This window comes from Rhinolophus hipposideros, assembly GCF_964194185.1.
Source record: "Rhinolophus hipposideros genome assembly, chromosome: 24".
Classification (NCBI taxonomy): domain Eukaryota; kingdom Metazoa; phylum Chordata; class Mammalia; order Chiroptera; family Rhinolophidae; genus Rhinolophus; species Rhinolophus hipposideros.
Window position 1 is genome coordinate 346,066 of NC_138070.1, and position 14,655 is coordinate 360,720.

Here is a 14,655-nt window from a genome sequence, read left to right on the forward strand (position 1 = left end):
TCTCTGAAAGGAGGCGCAAACCAGTGAGTCTCCAGGAGGAAAGCAGCGCAGTGCCGAGCCACACCGAGGACAGAACCCTGAACTCTGGGAGAAAACCCAGCCAGCAACCCTGCCCGTCCCAACGGGGCCCTAGGTGACAGCAAGGACGGCCCCTCCCACAAGGGCCGGGTCCCAGCAGCTGTGAGCGGGGGCGGGCGGGGCTGCTCCTCACACGAGACCACCAACCAGTCAGCCCGCCCACATACACACTGAGCGTCACGTACTGTAGTGGGTGCGGGCACCAGCCACGAGCCTGGTCCCCACGCATTACAGACACACTGGACACCCGTGGTCGGCGGAGCCTGACAGACGCAATGGGGAAACGGGGCCAGCCTATCAGTGGGTGCACCTCGGGCCCTGCCCGGCACGCCCACCCCCACCTCCATTCCTGGGCGCCCCACCGGCTCCGTCCTCCCTCTGCTGTGACCCACCAGGGCAGACCTCTGCCCGGCTCAGGATCCGGGTTCCCAGGGGCGTCTACCTCAGGCCCTAGTCCACATATGCCCCATGCCACATGCCTGGCAACCATGGAGCTCGTTGCCAGGCAGGCCCAGGTGCCGTGGGTGGTGTCCAGGTGCTGGTGTGGCCCCGAGGGCACCGGGAGAAGGGGACTCAGAGCCCCAGGTTCTGAGTGGTGTGGGGCCCGGCACTCACCTGCTTGGCGGGCTGCAGCGGGACCTTCTTTCCCCGGTCGCAGGGGGGCTCCAGGGCCTGCTCGGGGCTGCCCACCTCCAGGGGCCGCCCGTTCTCACTCGGCTCTGCAGACGGGCAGTTTTCTGACTCGCGGGGCTTCTTGACGAGGCGACGCTCCCATTTTTCCTTCCGTTCATGTGGCTTCAGGGCCATGTCCCTCTGTGGGTGAGGTAGGACAAAGCCGGTTAATTGTCAATGACACACGGTTCCACATGCTATCCCACCAGTGACACGATGCGAGTCCACGCCATTCTGAGAGTGGGGCACTGGGCATGTGACAGCCCCACCTAGAGGTGCTAGGCCTGAGTGGGCTGTCAGGCCAGGACTCACCCAGGAAGGCGTCTCCCATGCTGGGGGGGGCCACATGTGAGGGGGAGGGTAGGAGAGGCACAGATGGGGGCAGATGGGTCAGAAGAGTGTGGGTGGGCCCGTCAGGACATGGTAGGGGAAAGTGACCGTGGAACAAAAGCTGGATGGGGGGCTGGCTTTCCCAAGGAGCCCCAGCCTGATCCTGGGCCCAGCGTGGGGCCCCACCCAAGCTCAGGGGGAAGCAGGTGACTGACAGCTGTGCGGCCCTGGTGAGGCCCGGTCCTTCCTGGGGTGCCCCTCGGGCTCCTGGGCTGAGGGCCATCACTGCAATAGCTGGCCATAGGCAGAGATGGCTCAGCTCCTGACCACTGTGGGTTTATCACCCAACTCCACGCAGCCTAGCGTCCTGACACTATGGACGCCTGTCAAGGGAAAGGTCGCCACGTCAGCTGGGTGTGCAGACCTACTCCCAAACAGAAACCTGCGCCTGTCTCTCTCACAGCTGCACCCGGTGCCCGGAGCAGGCCTGGCACACAGCAGGTGTCTAATCAGCTCATGTGCACCAGTGCCAACGTGCGTGGGCTCACGCACTGCCACGCGCAGCTCCTGTCATACAGAGGTAGGCAGTGCTGGACACACCTGCCTGCAGCCCCCGCAACGTGCCCAGGGCCCAGGAGGGCCTGCTGTTTATCGGTAGGAAGCAGGTGAGCTGCCCCCCTGCCTCTTCCTTGGTTCCAGGGGGAACACGAGCTCCACGGGGCTGCTGAAGGGGGGGACCTGATAAGGGGGATGTAACATATCTACCCACAGCTGAGCTGGTGCCGCGCAACCCAACAGACACCCTCACACCCACAGAAGTGTCTCTAGGCGATGTCCTCACCACCACAGGAAGTGGTTCCTAAGGGTCGGAGGGAATTCAACCATGCAGCCACCGCTGACTGGGGCCTCTCCCAAAGCTGGCTTCTGCTCCCAGGTGGACACCTGGCTAAGGCCTCAGAAGCCTCAGCACACCTGGTGGCAGGAAGCACCAATGTCCCATGTTGTGGTCCCCTGGCTTAGAAATGGGACAGAAACTCAATGCTACCACCAGCAGCCACCTCAAGAAGTCGCCCGACACCCCTTCTGCTTTCAGAGGGGCCCACAAGTATAAGAATTAGTGGGAGGTACTGACAAGGCTGGCCAGGGTACAGCTACCCTTCCAGGCACGGGACCCCCATGCCTGCCCCCCACGTGGCCTGGAAGCTACCACATGCAATTGTAGGGTGACAGCCCCACCCAGGCAGCTGCACATGGGGTTAGCCTCCTCCCCTACAAAAGTGGAACACTGCACTCCCAGGATTTCCCCAGCAGCCTAAGGCAGGGAGCAAACCCTTGGTCACCAAGACCCGGGGCTCACGGTGGGATTCGGGGAGGGACACCCCTCCATAACCTCTCACAAGGGCTCTAGCACCCCTTGAACTCTGACCCCACACTGAGGGCTCGTGTGCGCACCTCCACCCCCTCCCCAGCGCCCAGAGGGGCAGCAGCAAGGGAGAGAGGAGGGTGCGCTGGCCAGACTGGGGGCTCCCAGAGGTCAGCAGGGCCATGAGGACATGGAGGGCTTGACCCGCACACCAGCTGCGCAGAAGCCTGGAATTCCAGCCCCAAACTATTCCACTCAGCCCACCCCCCAGTGCCCCCAGGTGGCTCTGCCCAGAGCGCCTCGGGCTTCAGAGCAGTGGGTGGACCCCACTTCCCAGCCCCTTCCCCTCTCTCACCCTCTGAACCTCTCATCGCCAGCTCATCTCAGCCGGGGGCTACTCCCCCTACACGCTGATGACGGAGCCCCCCCTCTGCAGTCACTAAACTGGTCGTGAGCACTAACTGCGTGCCAGCCGGGCTCTAGGCACTGGTGACAGGCTCGGAAGGGCAGGCCCATTAGGCGACTTGTCACGACACCCTAAGGACAGGAAGGGAACGCCAGCAGAGAAGCTGTGGGGACAGGCCCCTCCCTCCAGAGCTGCGTGGGGAGGATCCTGGAGCAGCAAGTGTGGAGGTTCATGCCACTTGCCCGGAGGGGGTGCCAGGACAGGCACACGGCCACAGGCTTCCCCAGGGGAGAACACGGAGGCGCCCCTCCAGCGATGAGAAACTCCTGGTGCAGATGGACGTCGCCCCCACATGCACTGCAGGAAATGCGTGCTGCTTCTGGCGCCATGCCCTCTTACAGCCACAGCCCAAGACCCAGAAAGGCCCACACCACCAGGCCTCGAGGGCAGAGCCCTCACTCACTCACTCACGGCGCTTCAGGCCTCCGGCCCAGGGAGGGTCTTGTCACGACCAGGCTGTTCCCACACAGGCACTGGAAGCCGTGGGGCCTCTGGTCTCTACCTGTCCACCCTGAATGCTGCCACCCACCCGCCAAAGGGCACCAGGCTGCACGTCTGCTACCTCAGAACCTCACCACCCACCCTTGGGATCCCCACCCCCATCCTCGTGCAGACCCGAGGCCACACGCTGTGGGGGGGTGTGGCCAGGGCTCTCCAGAGAAACAACCGATGGTGGGCACACAACAAATGAACAGGCGGGCACACGGGAGAGCTGTAGAAAACCCTCGTGGCTCAAGGCCACCTTTGTCTTCAGGCGTGGGGAGAGCCACCTGTTTACTCAGTTTACAGACTTAAATGCAGCCTCCCTCTACCTCGCCCCCCCACCCCCAAGGGCTCAGGGCAAGTCCTGGCCACCTCTCCAGACACAGCCAGTCACACGTCCTTCACGGGGTGAAGGGGACGCATTTGTCAACCACAAATCGTTCAGATCTATCACATCTTTTGTCAGCCGAGCAATTCACCAATAGCTGCTGGTGGATTCAAACCGTGACCCCAGGCTTGGTGCTAGGAGCACGCAGTACGAGTGGGGAGACAAGCACTGCCAAGGCTGCAATGACTTGGGGTGAGCCGAGATGAACGCCAGCAGTCCAAGGTCTGGAGTCATGTCCACTGTGTCCACTGGCACCCCAGGACCCAGAGCCAGGCCTAGGAGCCCGCTGTCCACCATCGCCACGAGGGACAGTGAGGAGAGCCTGAGGGGATGTCCAGGCAGGGCCTCGGGCCAACACTTACCCACCGATACCTGTGCAGCCCACCTGGGTTAGTGCACACCTGTGGGCGTACAGACCCACAGGCAGACGCAGCCACGCAGGCCCAGCGCCCACACACCCAAACGCAGAGGGGCCTCCGGAGCAGGCGGTGCCAGGCACAGTGGTCTGCAGCCCCAGGAGCCTGAGACCAGGCCCCCAGGCCCTCCCCGGACCACCCAGGTGGCATGCACACTGCCATGCAGCCTCTGATTAGATTTTTCGCTGCCAACTTTGTGTGTCATCACTACTATAAAGCACCAACAAAACTTCTGTCATTCAGGAACCCAACCATGCAGAGCACGCGGAACCAGCAAACACAGACCTCCACTGCCCTCACTGGCGGCCGAGGCTGCCTGCTCGCCTGTGGCTCACACCCGTCCAGGCGTCCAGGCCCTGCAGGCACAGACATGGCTGCTCCCCTCTGGCCAGGCGGGCAGCCCATGCTCCTGGAATCCCAGGAGGCCTCTTCCAGAGCCGGCCCCTCCACTTCCTACCCTGTGTGGGAGGGCGGCCCTGTGGTATGAAAGAGCCAGGCGCTGTGGGGAGCCATCAAGAAGCCCTCACCCACTCAAGATTCAGACGTGGCTCCCTATCTCCAGGAGCTCAGGGCAAACCCCACCTGCCTGCAGCCCCCACCGGCCCCACGTGGCAGGACACCCTTCAGCACACATCTGCCCCAGGGTCCTGGCAGGGCTGTTTCCTGCACCCCGCCATCCATGTGGCTCGCTCCCCCTCACCTGCAAGTTGGGGCTCAGACTTCCCTGCCCACCTGAGTGAAACCTCAGACCCACGCCCTGCCCCACCTTTGAGATTTGCTGACCCCCCGCCGGGTCCCATGGTCCCATGCAGGTGCTTCCTCCCTGTGGTCCAGGGAGCACAGAGCTCAGCGCACAGTCTCTCCGGGAGGAAATCTCCTCTCCCATCAAAAGGTCAAATGTCCCTGTTTGCCTGGGACTGAGAGGGTTCCCAGAATGTGGGACCTGGAGTGCTAAAATTGGGGAGGTCCCAAAGAGACAGTAGAAGTCCCTGAGCCATGACAACTGACACCTCTGCCAGTCCCTCCCTGCCACACGCCACTCGCCCACTGGGAGAACTGGAAGCCAGGACAGAGAGTGGAGGGAGTCCCTCTGCCCAGTCCAGGAGCAAGAATGCCTGGGGCCCCCATACCTGCTGCTGACCTTTGTTGGGAATCAAATGCTAATGACTCTGGCATAGGGACCACGCCATCGCCCCCCAGCCACTCTGCTAGGACAGGACTCTCCTCTCTGAACCGTTCTCTGCAGGTCACGCCCACACATGGTGGTTGCTCCCATCTGCTCCCCACCTTTATGCCTATCTGCTGTCACCCCAGATAAGGCGTCCTGCCTGAGAGGTCCCTGGCTCCCCAGACGCCATGGCTGTCCAAGTGTCACAAGGCCCTCAAGGACAAACTCTTGCCTCTCGGAGGCCTCACTGACACTTCAGCTGCTCCGGAAGCTTCCGCACCCTGCCTTCCTGCACTGTTCCCCACTGCCCCCACCCACCTGTCCCCTCCTGGGACCCCACACTGTGCCTCTGCGTGGCCCACACTCGGCTGGGACCTCCTGCTCTCAAGCACTGCCCGACAGCTAGGTTCTGAGGTCAGTGTCTGCCCAGGCCCTTCCCAGCCTCTCACCCGACCCCTGGCTCAGTCCAGCAAGCCCCTCTACACCCAGACAGCACTTGTGCCCTCTGTCCCTGGGAACTACACTGCTGCCGGTCAGCTATCACATGCGTAGGGGCCACCAGGGCCACCAGACCTGCCCCACCCATCAGGGTGGCCCGTCTTGGGGTTCTGCCTCAGGGTGGGGGACAAAGAGAAACAGGCCACAGGATCAGCGCAGAGAAGGGCTTTGAAGAGGTGATGGGAGAGGTGCAGGACCAGGGCGTACTCCCACCACTGCCCCCACGAGGCCACCTCGTCTCAGAGCAGGCACAGGCCTGGCCAGGGCCACATGCTGGGAAGAGGGCGTGCGGCTTCGAGCCACCAGCTTCACTGGCCTCAGCCAGCTGGGAGGGCCCAGAGCCAGGACCATGGGGTTCACTCCACAGTGACAGGACGCCCCCAGGGACTTAGGGCCAAGAAGAGACATGACATCAGGAGCCAGGAGCTCCGGCTTTACTGAAGAGACAGGTTCATGGGAGACACCCACAAGGGCTACGGGCAAGCCGGACGTTAAGGAAGGGCTGGGCAGCGTGTAATGAGCACCCGGAGGACCAGCACGTGGCCAGTGCTGCAGGTCAGAGACGTGATGGGTGACGGCACACCCTACAGGTCTTGGCTGGACTGAGGGCTGGGAGCGTTGGGGCACCCCTCACACCAGGCTGGAGAGTGTTTACCGGAGAGCAGAAGCTGCCAAGTACCTGAGGGGGTACAACGTGTCAGATTCAGGGTGACCAGTGGGGTGGGGCTGGGGGAGAGGAGTCAGGACGAGGCTCATGGCCACACAGGGCTAAGGCTCCCCTGGGAGCTAGTCTGGACACCCCACCAGGGACCTGCCAGCCCAACGGGCTACCAGTGCCCATGGGACCAAGTCTCCACTCAGTGTGAAACTGAGGTCACCTCCAGGACAGGAAAGCCAGGGTGTCCAGATACATGGCCCCGGGCTAGAGAGGCAGATCCCAGGCTAGACAGGTGGGGCCAGGCTGGAGAGGTGGGACCAGGCCGGACAGGTGGGGCCAGGCTGGAGAGGTGGGACCAGGCCGGACAGGTGGGACCAGAATGGACAGGTGGGACCAGAATGGATAGGTGGGGCCAGGCCACACAGGTGGGACCAGGCCAGACAGGTGGGGCCAGGCCGGACAGGTGGGACCAGAATGGACAGGTGGGGCCAGGCCACACAGGTGGGACCAGGCCAGACAGGTGAAGGCAGGCTGGACAGGTGGGGCCAGGCCACACAGGTGGGACCAGGCCAGACAGGTGAAGGCAGGCTGGACAGGTGGGGCCAGGCCACACAGGTGGGACCAGGCCAGACAGGCGAAGGCAGGCCGGACAGGTGGGACCAAGCCAGACAGGTGGGACCAGACAGGGCAGGTGGAACCAGGCCGGACAGATGGGACCAGGTCACACAGGTGGGACCAGGCCGGACAGGTGGGGCCAGGCCGGACAGGTGGGACCAGGACGGACAGGTGGGGCCAGGCCGGACAGGTGAGGCCAGAATGGACAGGTGGGACCAGAATGGATAGGTGGGGCCAGGCCACACAGGTGGGACCAGGCCAGACAGGTGAAGGCAGGCCGGACAGGTGGGACTAAACCGGATAGGTGGGACCAGGCCGGACAGGTGGGGCCAGAACGGACAGGTGGGGCCAGGCCAGACAGGAGATCAGGCCGGACAGGTGAGGCCGGAACGGACAGGTGGGGCCAGGCCACACATGGACAGGTGAGGCCAGGACGGACAGGTGGGGCCAGGACAGACAGGTGGGAGCCCTGCCGCTCTCGGGGTGTATGTGGCCTCCAATCCCAGCCCCCGGGAGGCGCAGCCCAGACTGAGGCCCCAAGTCGGGTTCAATCTTGCTCTGCATGTGGACTAGGAAGTGACTAAACGTCTGTGCCAGCTCCTTGCTGTACAACGGGAACACAGATCCCACGGCAGAGGCTGCTGGAGGGTAACATGAGTCCTTGACCTTGACCCTGACTGCCGTCATTCCTAGTTCCACGACTTCTAGCAATCACCATCCTCACTCCGGCTCCAGCCCCCACTCCTCCCTGGCAATGGGGGATGACTGGCAGTCCCCCAACAAGGCCACACACGTGGCTCGCGCACATGGCTGCTCCGCTCCCTATACCAGAGGACCCTCCCTCGTCTGGGGCCCACAAGTGCCTGTGGCTGGGCGTGTACATCTGTGCGCCCACCCCAAACTGCTGCTCCAAGGAGAAAGCAGAGAGCCAGGGTCACGACCTCACCAGACTGGGGTTTGAGCCAGGCGGCCTGTGGGGCAGAAATGGCCACCAGGCCAGCCTGGGCTTTCTGCCACGGGGTCCCTCCCACACATACAGACACACAGCCCCTCACACGTAGGTACACACACATGCACACCCCACAAACGCCCACTTGTACACACACGGGCACACGCACACGCACTACACTGCCGGAGGCTGGGAGGTCGGGCGAGGCAGTGTGTTGCTGTGGAGCTGGGCACAGGGTTAGGTTTCTGCTCCCCCACGTGCACCTTCACACACAACCGGTCCACACAGGGTCCTGGGCAGCTGAATGAGGATCAGGCTGGCAACTCGGAGTGCTTTCTTTCTCCAACTGCTTGGGCAAACCAGGGCACCAGGGCAAGCTGCACACAGAACTGGAACCGCATTCCACATCTGCAGAGTCCCCACACGGTTTCATGTGCCGCCCCCCAAGGGAAGAAGCGCCTGTGACCTCCCACCAGCCCCGCCCAGCCGCCCTCTGCCAATGCCCCGTCCACCTTCTCCAGGCGTCCAAGCTGAAAACCCCACCAGGCCCCCACCTCCACAGAACATGACGGGCCTGCTCGCCCTCCTCCTGACGCCCCAGTGCTGTCCTGATAGCCCGTTACCTCCTGTCACCTGTGTGTCTGCTCTGCCTGTAGCACAGCCCACAGCTGCCCCTGGGCCTCGCACAGTAGGCTCGATAAAAATGCTCAGTGAGTGTGTTGGGGGAGAAACAGGTCAGAGTACGTGTGTACTGCCTCCTGGCCAGCAGTCCCTTCCACAGGCCCAGCAACCCCACGTGTGAGCATGGCCTGCCTGCCCAGGGCCACCACTGCCCGGGCCCCAACAGCGGGAGCCAGGGAGGCCGTCCCCAGCCGGTCTGGGTGAGGGGCTGCCAAGGGCCGAATGAGGGAGGTCAGCTTAGTTGTGGAGCCCAGAGTGTTACATGCACCCCGACTGCCAGGCTGCACCCTCACCACCCAGCAGTGGGCAGGCAGGCTGCCTGGTCACGCCCTGGCCACTCTGCCGACCCTGCTTCCAGCCCGCTGGTCTGGCAGCTTCCTTTCTCATGACCTGCCTCCCCACTGCAAACGGCGCTGACTCGGTATCTAACTGGCCACCGGGAAAAGGGGCTAGGACTTAGCAAGTGCGAACCCCTCACCACTGGGGCTGTCCCGGGCCAGCACACACCATGCCAGACAGCCACAGGTCGCCTTCACTTAGGAACACCGCGCCAAACACCAACCGCAACACCAGCAAAGTGACCTGAAGGGAGACTGCCCACACGGCGCGGCCGGCAGGGCTGGTTCTGCAACACAGGGGCAGACTGACATCGGCCCGCTGCCCTCGCTTCCCGGGTGGGACTATGTCCACACGAAAGCATGCACAGGAGACAAGAGGAAGAGGAGGCTCTGCGTGGGGAGACATATCCGTGAGCAAACTGACACCCCCAGAGTCCTCATGGGTGACAGGAGAGGGTGTGACCTGCTGGGGACAAGAGCTGGGAAGGCAGGCAATGGCCCAGACACAGGGCTCAGGAACTCCCGGCAGGGAGGGGAGGAGGGAGTCTGACCTCAGCTTGTGTGAGAGGAGAGTAAGTCACCCCGACTTGGGGTAGAGCCTTTGGGGTGGGGGAGGGCCAGGGTGGGCACGGGGGACCACAAGAAGAGCACAGTGACTGGATGGGAGCTCGCAGATGGAGGTGGCGACAAGGCCCGTTCAGTGAGCCTGGGAGCATCTACTGCCCACTGGGGGGGACCACCTGCTACAAATGGAGGAAGTGAGGCCCTTCCGGGGGCTCCAGGGCGTGTGCCAAGGGCAAGGGACAAGCCCGCCCTCCAGGCATCCAAGCCACAGACACTGGCCAAGGTGGGGCCCACGGGGTCTGCAAGGGCTAGACAGGTCAGAGCCAGGTATACAGACGGGACAGGGAGGAAGACAGAAACTGGGGGAGGGGCTGAGACCCACCAAGGTTCCGCCGGGGTTTACACCCCACCCCCGGCAGGGCCCCAGCACACATGTATATACACACATACACATATCTGGGACATGGACAGAGTACCACACACGTACACATAGCACACACACGTGCAACTCCACACAAAAAATCAGTGGGGGCAGGTGGCCTGCCCTGGCATGGAGAAGCCCCTTATGCGTGGGCCACCCCTCCTGGGGAAACCCACCTCACCAGGATGCCTTGCCTCAGACCCCCACCCCAATCCCCACAGCACAGCCTCCAGGCACTCAGCAGAGGGAAGGAAGTGGGGACACAGCCAGGTCTGCCACCCTTCCTCCTGCTGTCAGCCCACACAGCTCGAACGTGCTGGGATGACGAGGAAACAGGCCTGGAGGCCACAGTGCAATGCACACAACACCCGCCGTGTGGGGCAGCGGGGGGCTGGGGGGACAGTCCCTGCCCACTGCACTGAGTCCAGGCGGGGGGGGGGGGGGGGGGGGAGGGGGGGATGGGATGAGTCAGCCAGCACACAGGGTCACGGGGTCTTCACCACCCACCACAGCCGCTAGGGGCCACACTACGTGAGCGTTGTGACAGGGGTGACCCAGCAGACCCTGCCCAGCCTGCCTACGGCCCAGCGTGGATGCCCATGGCCCTGGGGCGGCCCTTCCCCAAGCCACGCTGCACATGCAGCTCCTGCAGCAGCCACTCAGGCGCAGGCTCCGCCAGAGCGTCCAGAAGACACAGCCCACGTTGGACTGAAGATCCTTGGTTCTGTAGACCGGGGCTGCAGGGTGGGTCCTGGAAGAGGACGTCACCATCCAGGGCCACGGCTTCCTGTCTGTAACGTGGGGGTGCAAGGACGGGAGCTCTCAGGACGTGGCTGTCACTGTCATCACTGATCAGGTAGTCACAGTGCAGGGACCCCAGCCCGGGCTCCCACCGCAGTGAGCCGTCCCCACACAGTGGCTTTGCTTTCACTGCTGGCAGGGTACCCCTTGGAGGGAGCAGCCCCACCACCAGCTGCAGGCCCTCAGGGTATGGGGAGTAGCCTGGAGCCGTCCTAGGCGGGGTCCAGGCTGGGTGCCGCACCTTCGTCCCCTGACTGCAGGCAAAGTGCTCCCCTTTCTGAGCCTCAGTTTCCCCATCTGAAGAGCAGGAGGCTCGACTGCTCTGAGTTCTTCCCACTCCCAGCTCTCCTCACTGAGCCCTCATCTGCTTGGTCTCAGCCCGGTCCCTGCTGGACAAATGGGCTGGGCACATGGCCCCCCCAAACCAGGACCACGACAGGTGGGACTGACAGCATGGGCTCCACACAGTGGCCAAGCCGCATCTCACGTCCCCACACTCCCAGCCCCGTGTCCCCAGGGCCTCAGACACACCCTGAACCATGCCAGACCTGGGGGCGCCCTCCTCAGCCAACAATACGCTGCCATGTTGTGGAGAGTCTGCTATGTCTGCAACACTTAAAAGAAGTGGCTGTGACCCTCTCAGTACCCCAACGGCAGGGGCTCGTCCTCCCTTAGAGCAGACACAGGTGCACAGGATGTGGGGGACAGGGACCTTGCACCCTCCGGACAAAGGCGAGAAGGGCTCCGGGGACAGTGGCACTGTCGTCTGTGTGGGACCCACCTGCTGAGCGGGTCTACACCTGACATTCGGAACTTCCCACTCCCATGTGGAGGCCTGGCAGAGCTCTGAGACTGGGCAGGCTGGGGCCTGGACTCATGGCGATGGGCCTCAGTGTACCCATCTGTGTAGTGGGGTCAGGCAGGCACAGAGCAGAGCCTGCTAGAGTACACATTCACTGCACATTAGCTGTCACGATGAACATCTGAGGAAAAACCACAACACTTTAGCAAGAAATGAGGCCAAGCCAGAGTGCCAATCTAGAAGTCATGACTCGTGCAGAAACCCCAACTTTCCAAGGCGGTGGACCCCTCCCTGGCTCAGAAGGGCAGAGAAAGAAACGTGCATGGAGCAGCCCTGGGGTGAGGTGGCTGTGTGAGCACCAAGCAGAGCAGGCTCGTCTCGCTGTGAGGTGAGGACCCCCAAACCCAAGGCTGCACCTTCAGTGCCCTCACTGCAGGAGCCCAGCCGGGGCCACTGCAGGCACTGCACAGACCCCACAGGCCCGGGGCAGCAGTGTGCGCCAACGACCTGAGGCTCAGCCTTCCTAAACCTCGGTTCCTCCTCACACTTGTTCACACAACTCCACAAATGTGTACGGGGCACTGGGACCCCACAGGGGACACACAAGACAGAAGTGGTGCCTGTTCACATCTAGTTCACAAGTTCTGGTCGGGACACGGAGCAAGTCAATCACAAGCCAGCTTCGGAGAGAGTGGTAACTGACAGGAAGGAAAATATGTGAAATAGCACGGGGAGAGCCGAGTGGTTAGAAAAGATGTCACTTCAAATGGCTGCCAGGACGGCCGTTCCGAGTGACATTTGCGCTGAGACCTCAAGGTGCCAAGCAACCACCAGGCAGAGGGAACAGCAGGTATGGAGACCCAAGGCAGCAGAAGCTGGAAGGGGCTGACAGGCTGGTGTGAGAGGCTGTCAGGTGGAGGGCCGGCCGGAAGGCGGGTGGTGTAAGCTCTCCCAGGCTGCGGGGCAGGACGCGGCTTGTCTGAAGGCAGGAAAGCAGCCCCGGGGCCACCTCTTCCCATAGAGCCGTGGCATGTGCCACCACAGCACACCCAAGGGTCTTGGCTGGGGACGACCTCTTGGCTCAAGAGCCATCTCAGACCCCACAGACATGCACCGCAGAGGATCCCAGGGCCGTGTGGTCAGCGCGAGCTCCAACACAGGTGCCCCACCTGTGTATCCACCTGCCCAGACAGAAAGCGGGAAACCTGTCCCTGCGCCACCCCCCCTGTGGCTCCCGGAGGCGCAGACCCCAGGGAGAGGGCTCACGGGCGGACCCGCAGTGTGGGCACTGCCCCCGCCCCAAAGCTCAGCTCTGAGACGGGGGGTTCACAGGCCACTGACCCCCAAAACCCAGAAAAGGAAGGGGGCCTGTTCACTGACTGATCCCCAGGACCGCAAGCAGACGCCGGCCTGTCCCAGTGGGTGCCGCGCGGGGCCCCTGGAGCTCGCGGACGGCAGCCTGGCCCGGGGTCCTTCCCGAGCCGGCTCCAGAAGCCGGCGGCTCCCCACCCGCCGCTCCGCCAACGCTGACAGTTGGCGCTTCCCTCTCGGCTCACCCGAGTTCAGGCAAGCAGGGCACTATTTGCTCAGCAAACATCGTCCATGCTCAACCAGCCGGACAGGCCGTATCTCCGTCACCTGAGCCACGCAGCAAGCAGCGGTCACGCAGGGGACCTAGGACAGGCCGGGCCGCTGCCGTCCACCCCGGAAGCCAGGGGAAGGGCAGGCTCGGCAGGGCCCTCCAGTCCCGCTCCGGCCGGCGGCTCCGCGGAGCGCGCGGCGCACACCTCCCGGCACAGCCCAGCGCAGACACCGGCAGCGTGGCGACAGACCCACGGGGGGGAGGACGCCCGTGCAGCCCACGGCGCGTCGCGATCGTGTAATTCAGCGACCTCCCTGCCCCGCATCCCGACACACCAACGCCCCCGCACCCACCGCGCGCTGCGGGGGCCTGCAGCAGCGAGCGGCGGGCGCGCGGCCCACGCGGCCCACGCGGCCCACGCGGCCGGCACCCCGGGCCCCGCCCGCCGCCCCGCCTACCTCCAGAGCCTCCAGCGTGCTGAAGCTGGCGATGGCGAAGCCGTCGATGACCTCCTCCTCCTGCGAGCTGGACTCGCGGCGGCGGCGGCGCGGGGGGCGCGCGGCGGCGGCGCGGGGCGGGGGCGCGCGGGGCAGCCCCGCGTTTTCCTTGCCGGGTCCGGGCTCGGGCTCATCGCCCGACGACGCGCTCTGGTCGCGGGAGTCGCGGGCCGCCTCCCGGCGCCGGCCGCGGTCCCGCTGCGCGCGCGAGCGCCGGCTCGGGCGGACCTTGGCCTCCATGGCGCGCGGTGACCTTGCGGCCGCGCCGTCGGGCTCCCGCTGCCGCTGCGCTACGCGGCGCCGCCGGGCTCGCTGCGGGCTCGGGCCCTGGGCGGCGGCGGGCGGTGGGCCGGGTCGGGCATGCCGCGCGGGGAGCCCTCAGCCCCAGGCCCGGCGCGGCCTGAGCGCCCCGGCTCGGGCGGCCGCGCGCATCGGCGGGGCGGCCGGCGCTCAGCGGCTCCAGGCCGCGGCCCCGGGGGCGCGCCTCAAGCGCGGCGGACGGCGAGCAGCGGGCCGGGCGGGCGGTCGGGGCGCGGGCGGGGCAGGTGCCGGGCTCAGGCGCCGGGGATCGTGAGGCGGCGACCGCGGTGGCGGGGCCCCGAGCAGATAACAACTGACGTACTTCCGCCCGGCAGCCAGCGCCAGAGGAAGTGGGCGCTCCAGTGGAGCAGCGGCGAGCCCCGCCCCGGCCCCGCCCAGGCTGCTCGCCCCTCCCCGGCCCCGCCCAGGCTGCTCGCCCCTCCCCCGGCCCCGCCCAGGCCCCGCCCAGGCTGCTCGCCCCTCCCCCGGCCCCGCCCCGCCCCAGCCACGCCGGCCTAGTCGCGATCGCTCCGCCTCAGGCCAGCGAGGCCCCGCCCCGACGTCAGGCCCCGCCCCGGCAGCCCT

The 14,655-nt window shown here is 64.9% G+C and overlaps 1 protein-coding gene across 9 annotated transcripts in view; it reads right to left on the reverse strand.

Annotated features, from left to right (window-relative positions):
* The window catches only part of FBRSL1 (fibrosin like 1), a 67,543-nt gene extending 53,411 nt beyond the window's left edge, over positions 1 to 14,132 (reverse strand). For all 9 annotated transcript variants that reach the window (XM_081036364.1, XM_081036360.1, XM_081036362.1 and 6 more), the window contains exons 1-2: positions 13,732 to 14,132; positions 694 to 891 (exon numbers count right to left, since the gene is read on the reverse strand). In XM_081036364.1, coding sequence (XP_080892490.1) covers positions 694 to 891; positions 13,732 to 14,010 — 477 coding nt within the window. In that variant the 5' untranslated portion in view covers positions 14,011 to 14,132. The remainder of the gene's footprint in view (positions 1 to 693; positions 892 to 13,731) is intronic.
* Between the last annotated feature and the right edge of the window lie 523 nt (positions 14,133 to 14,655).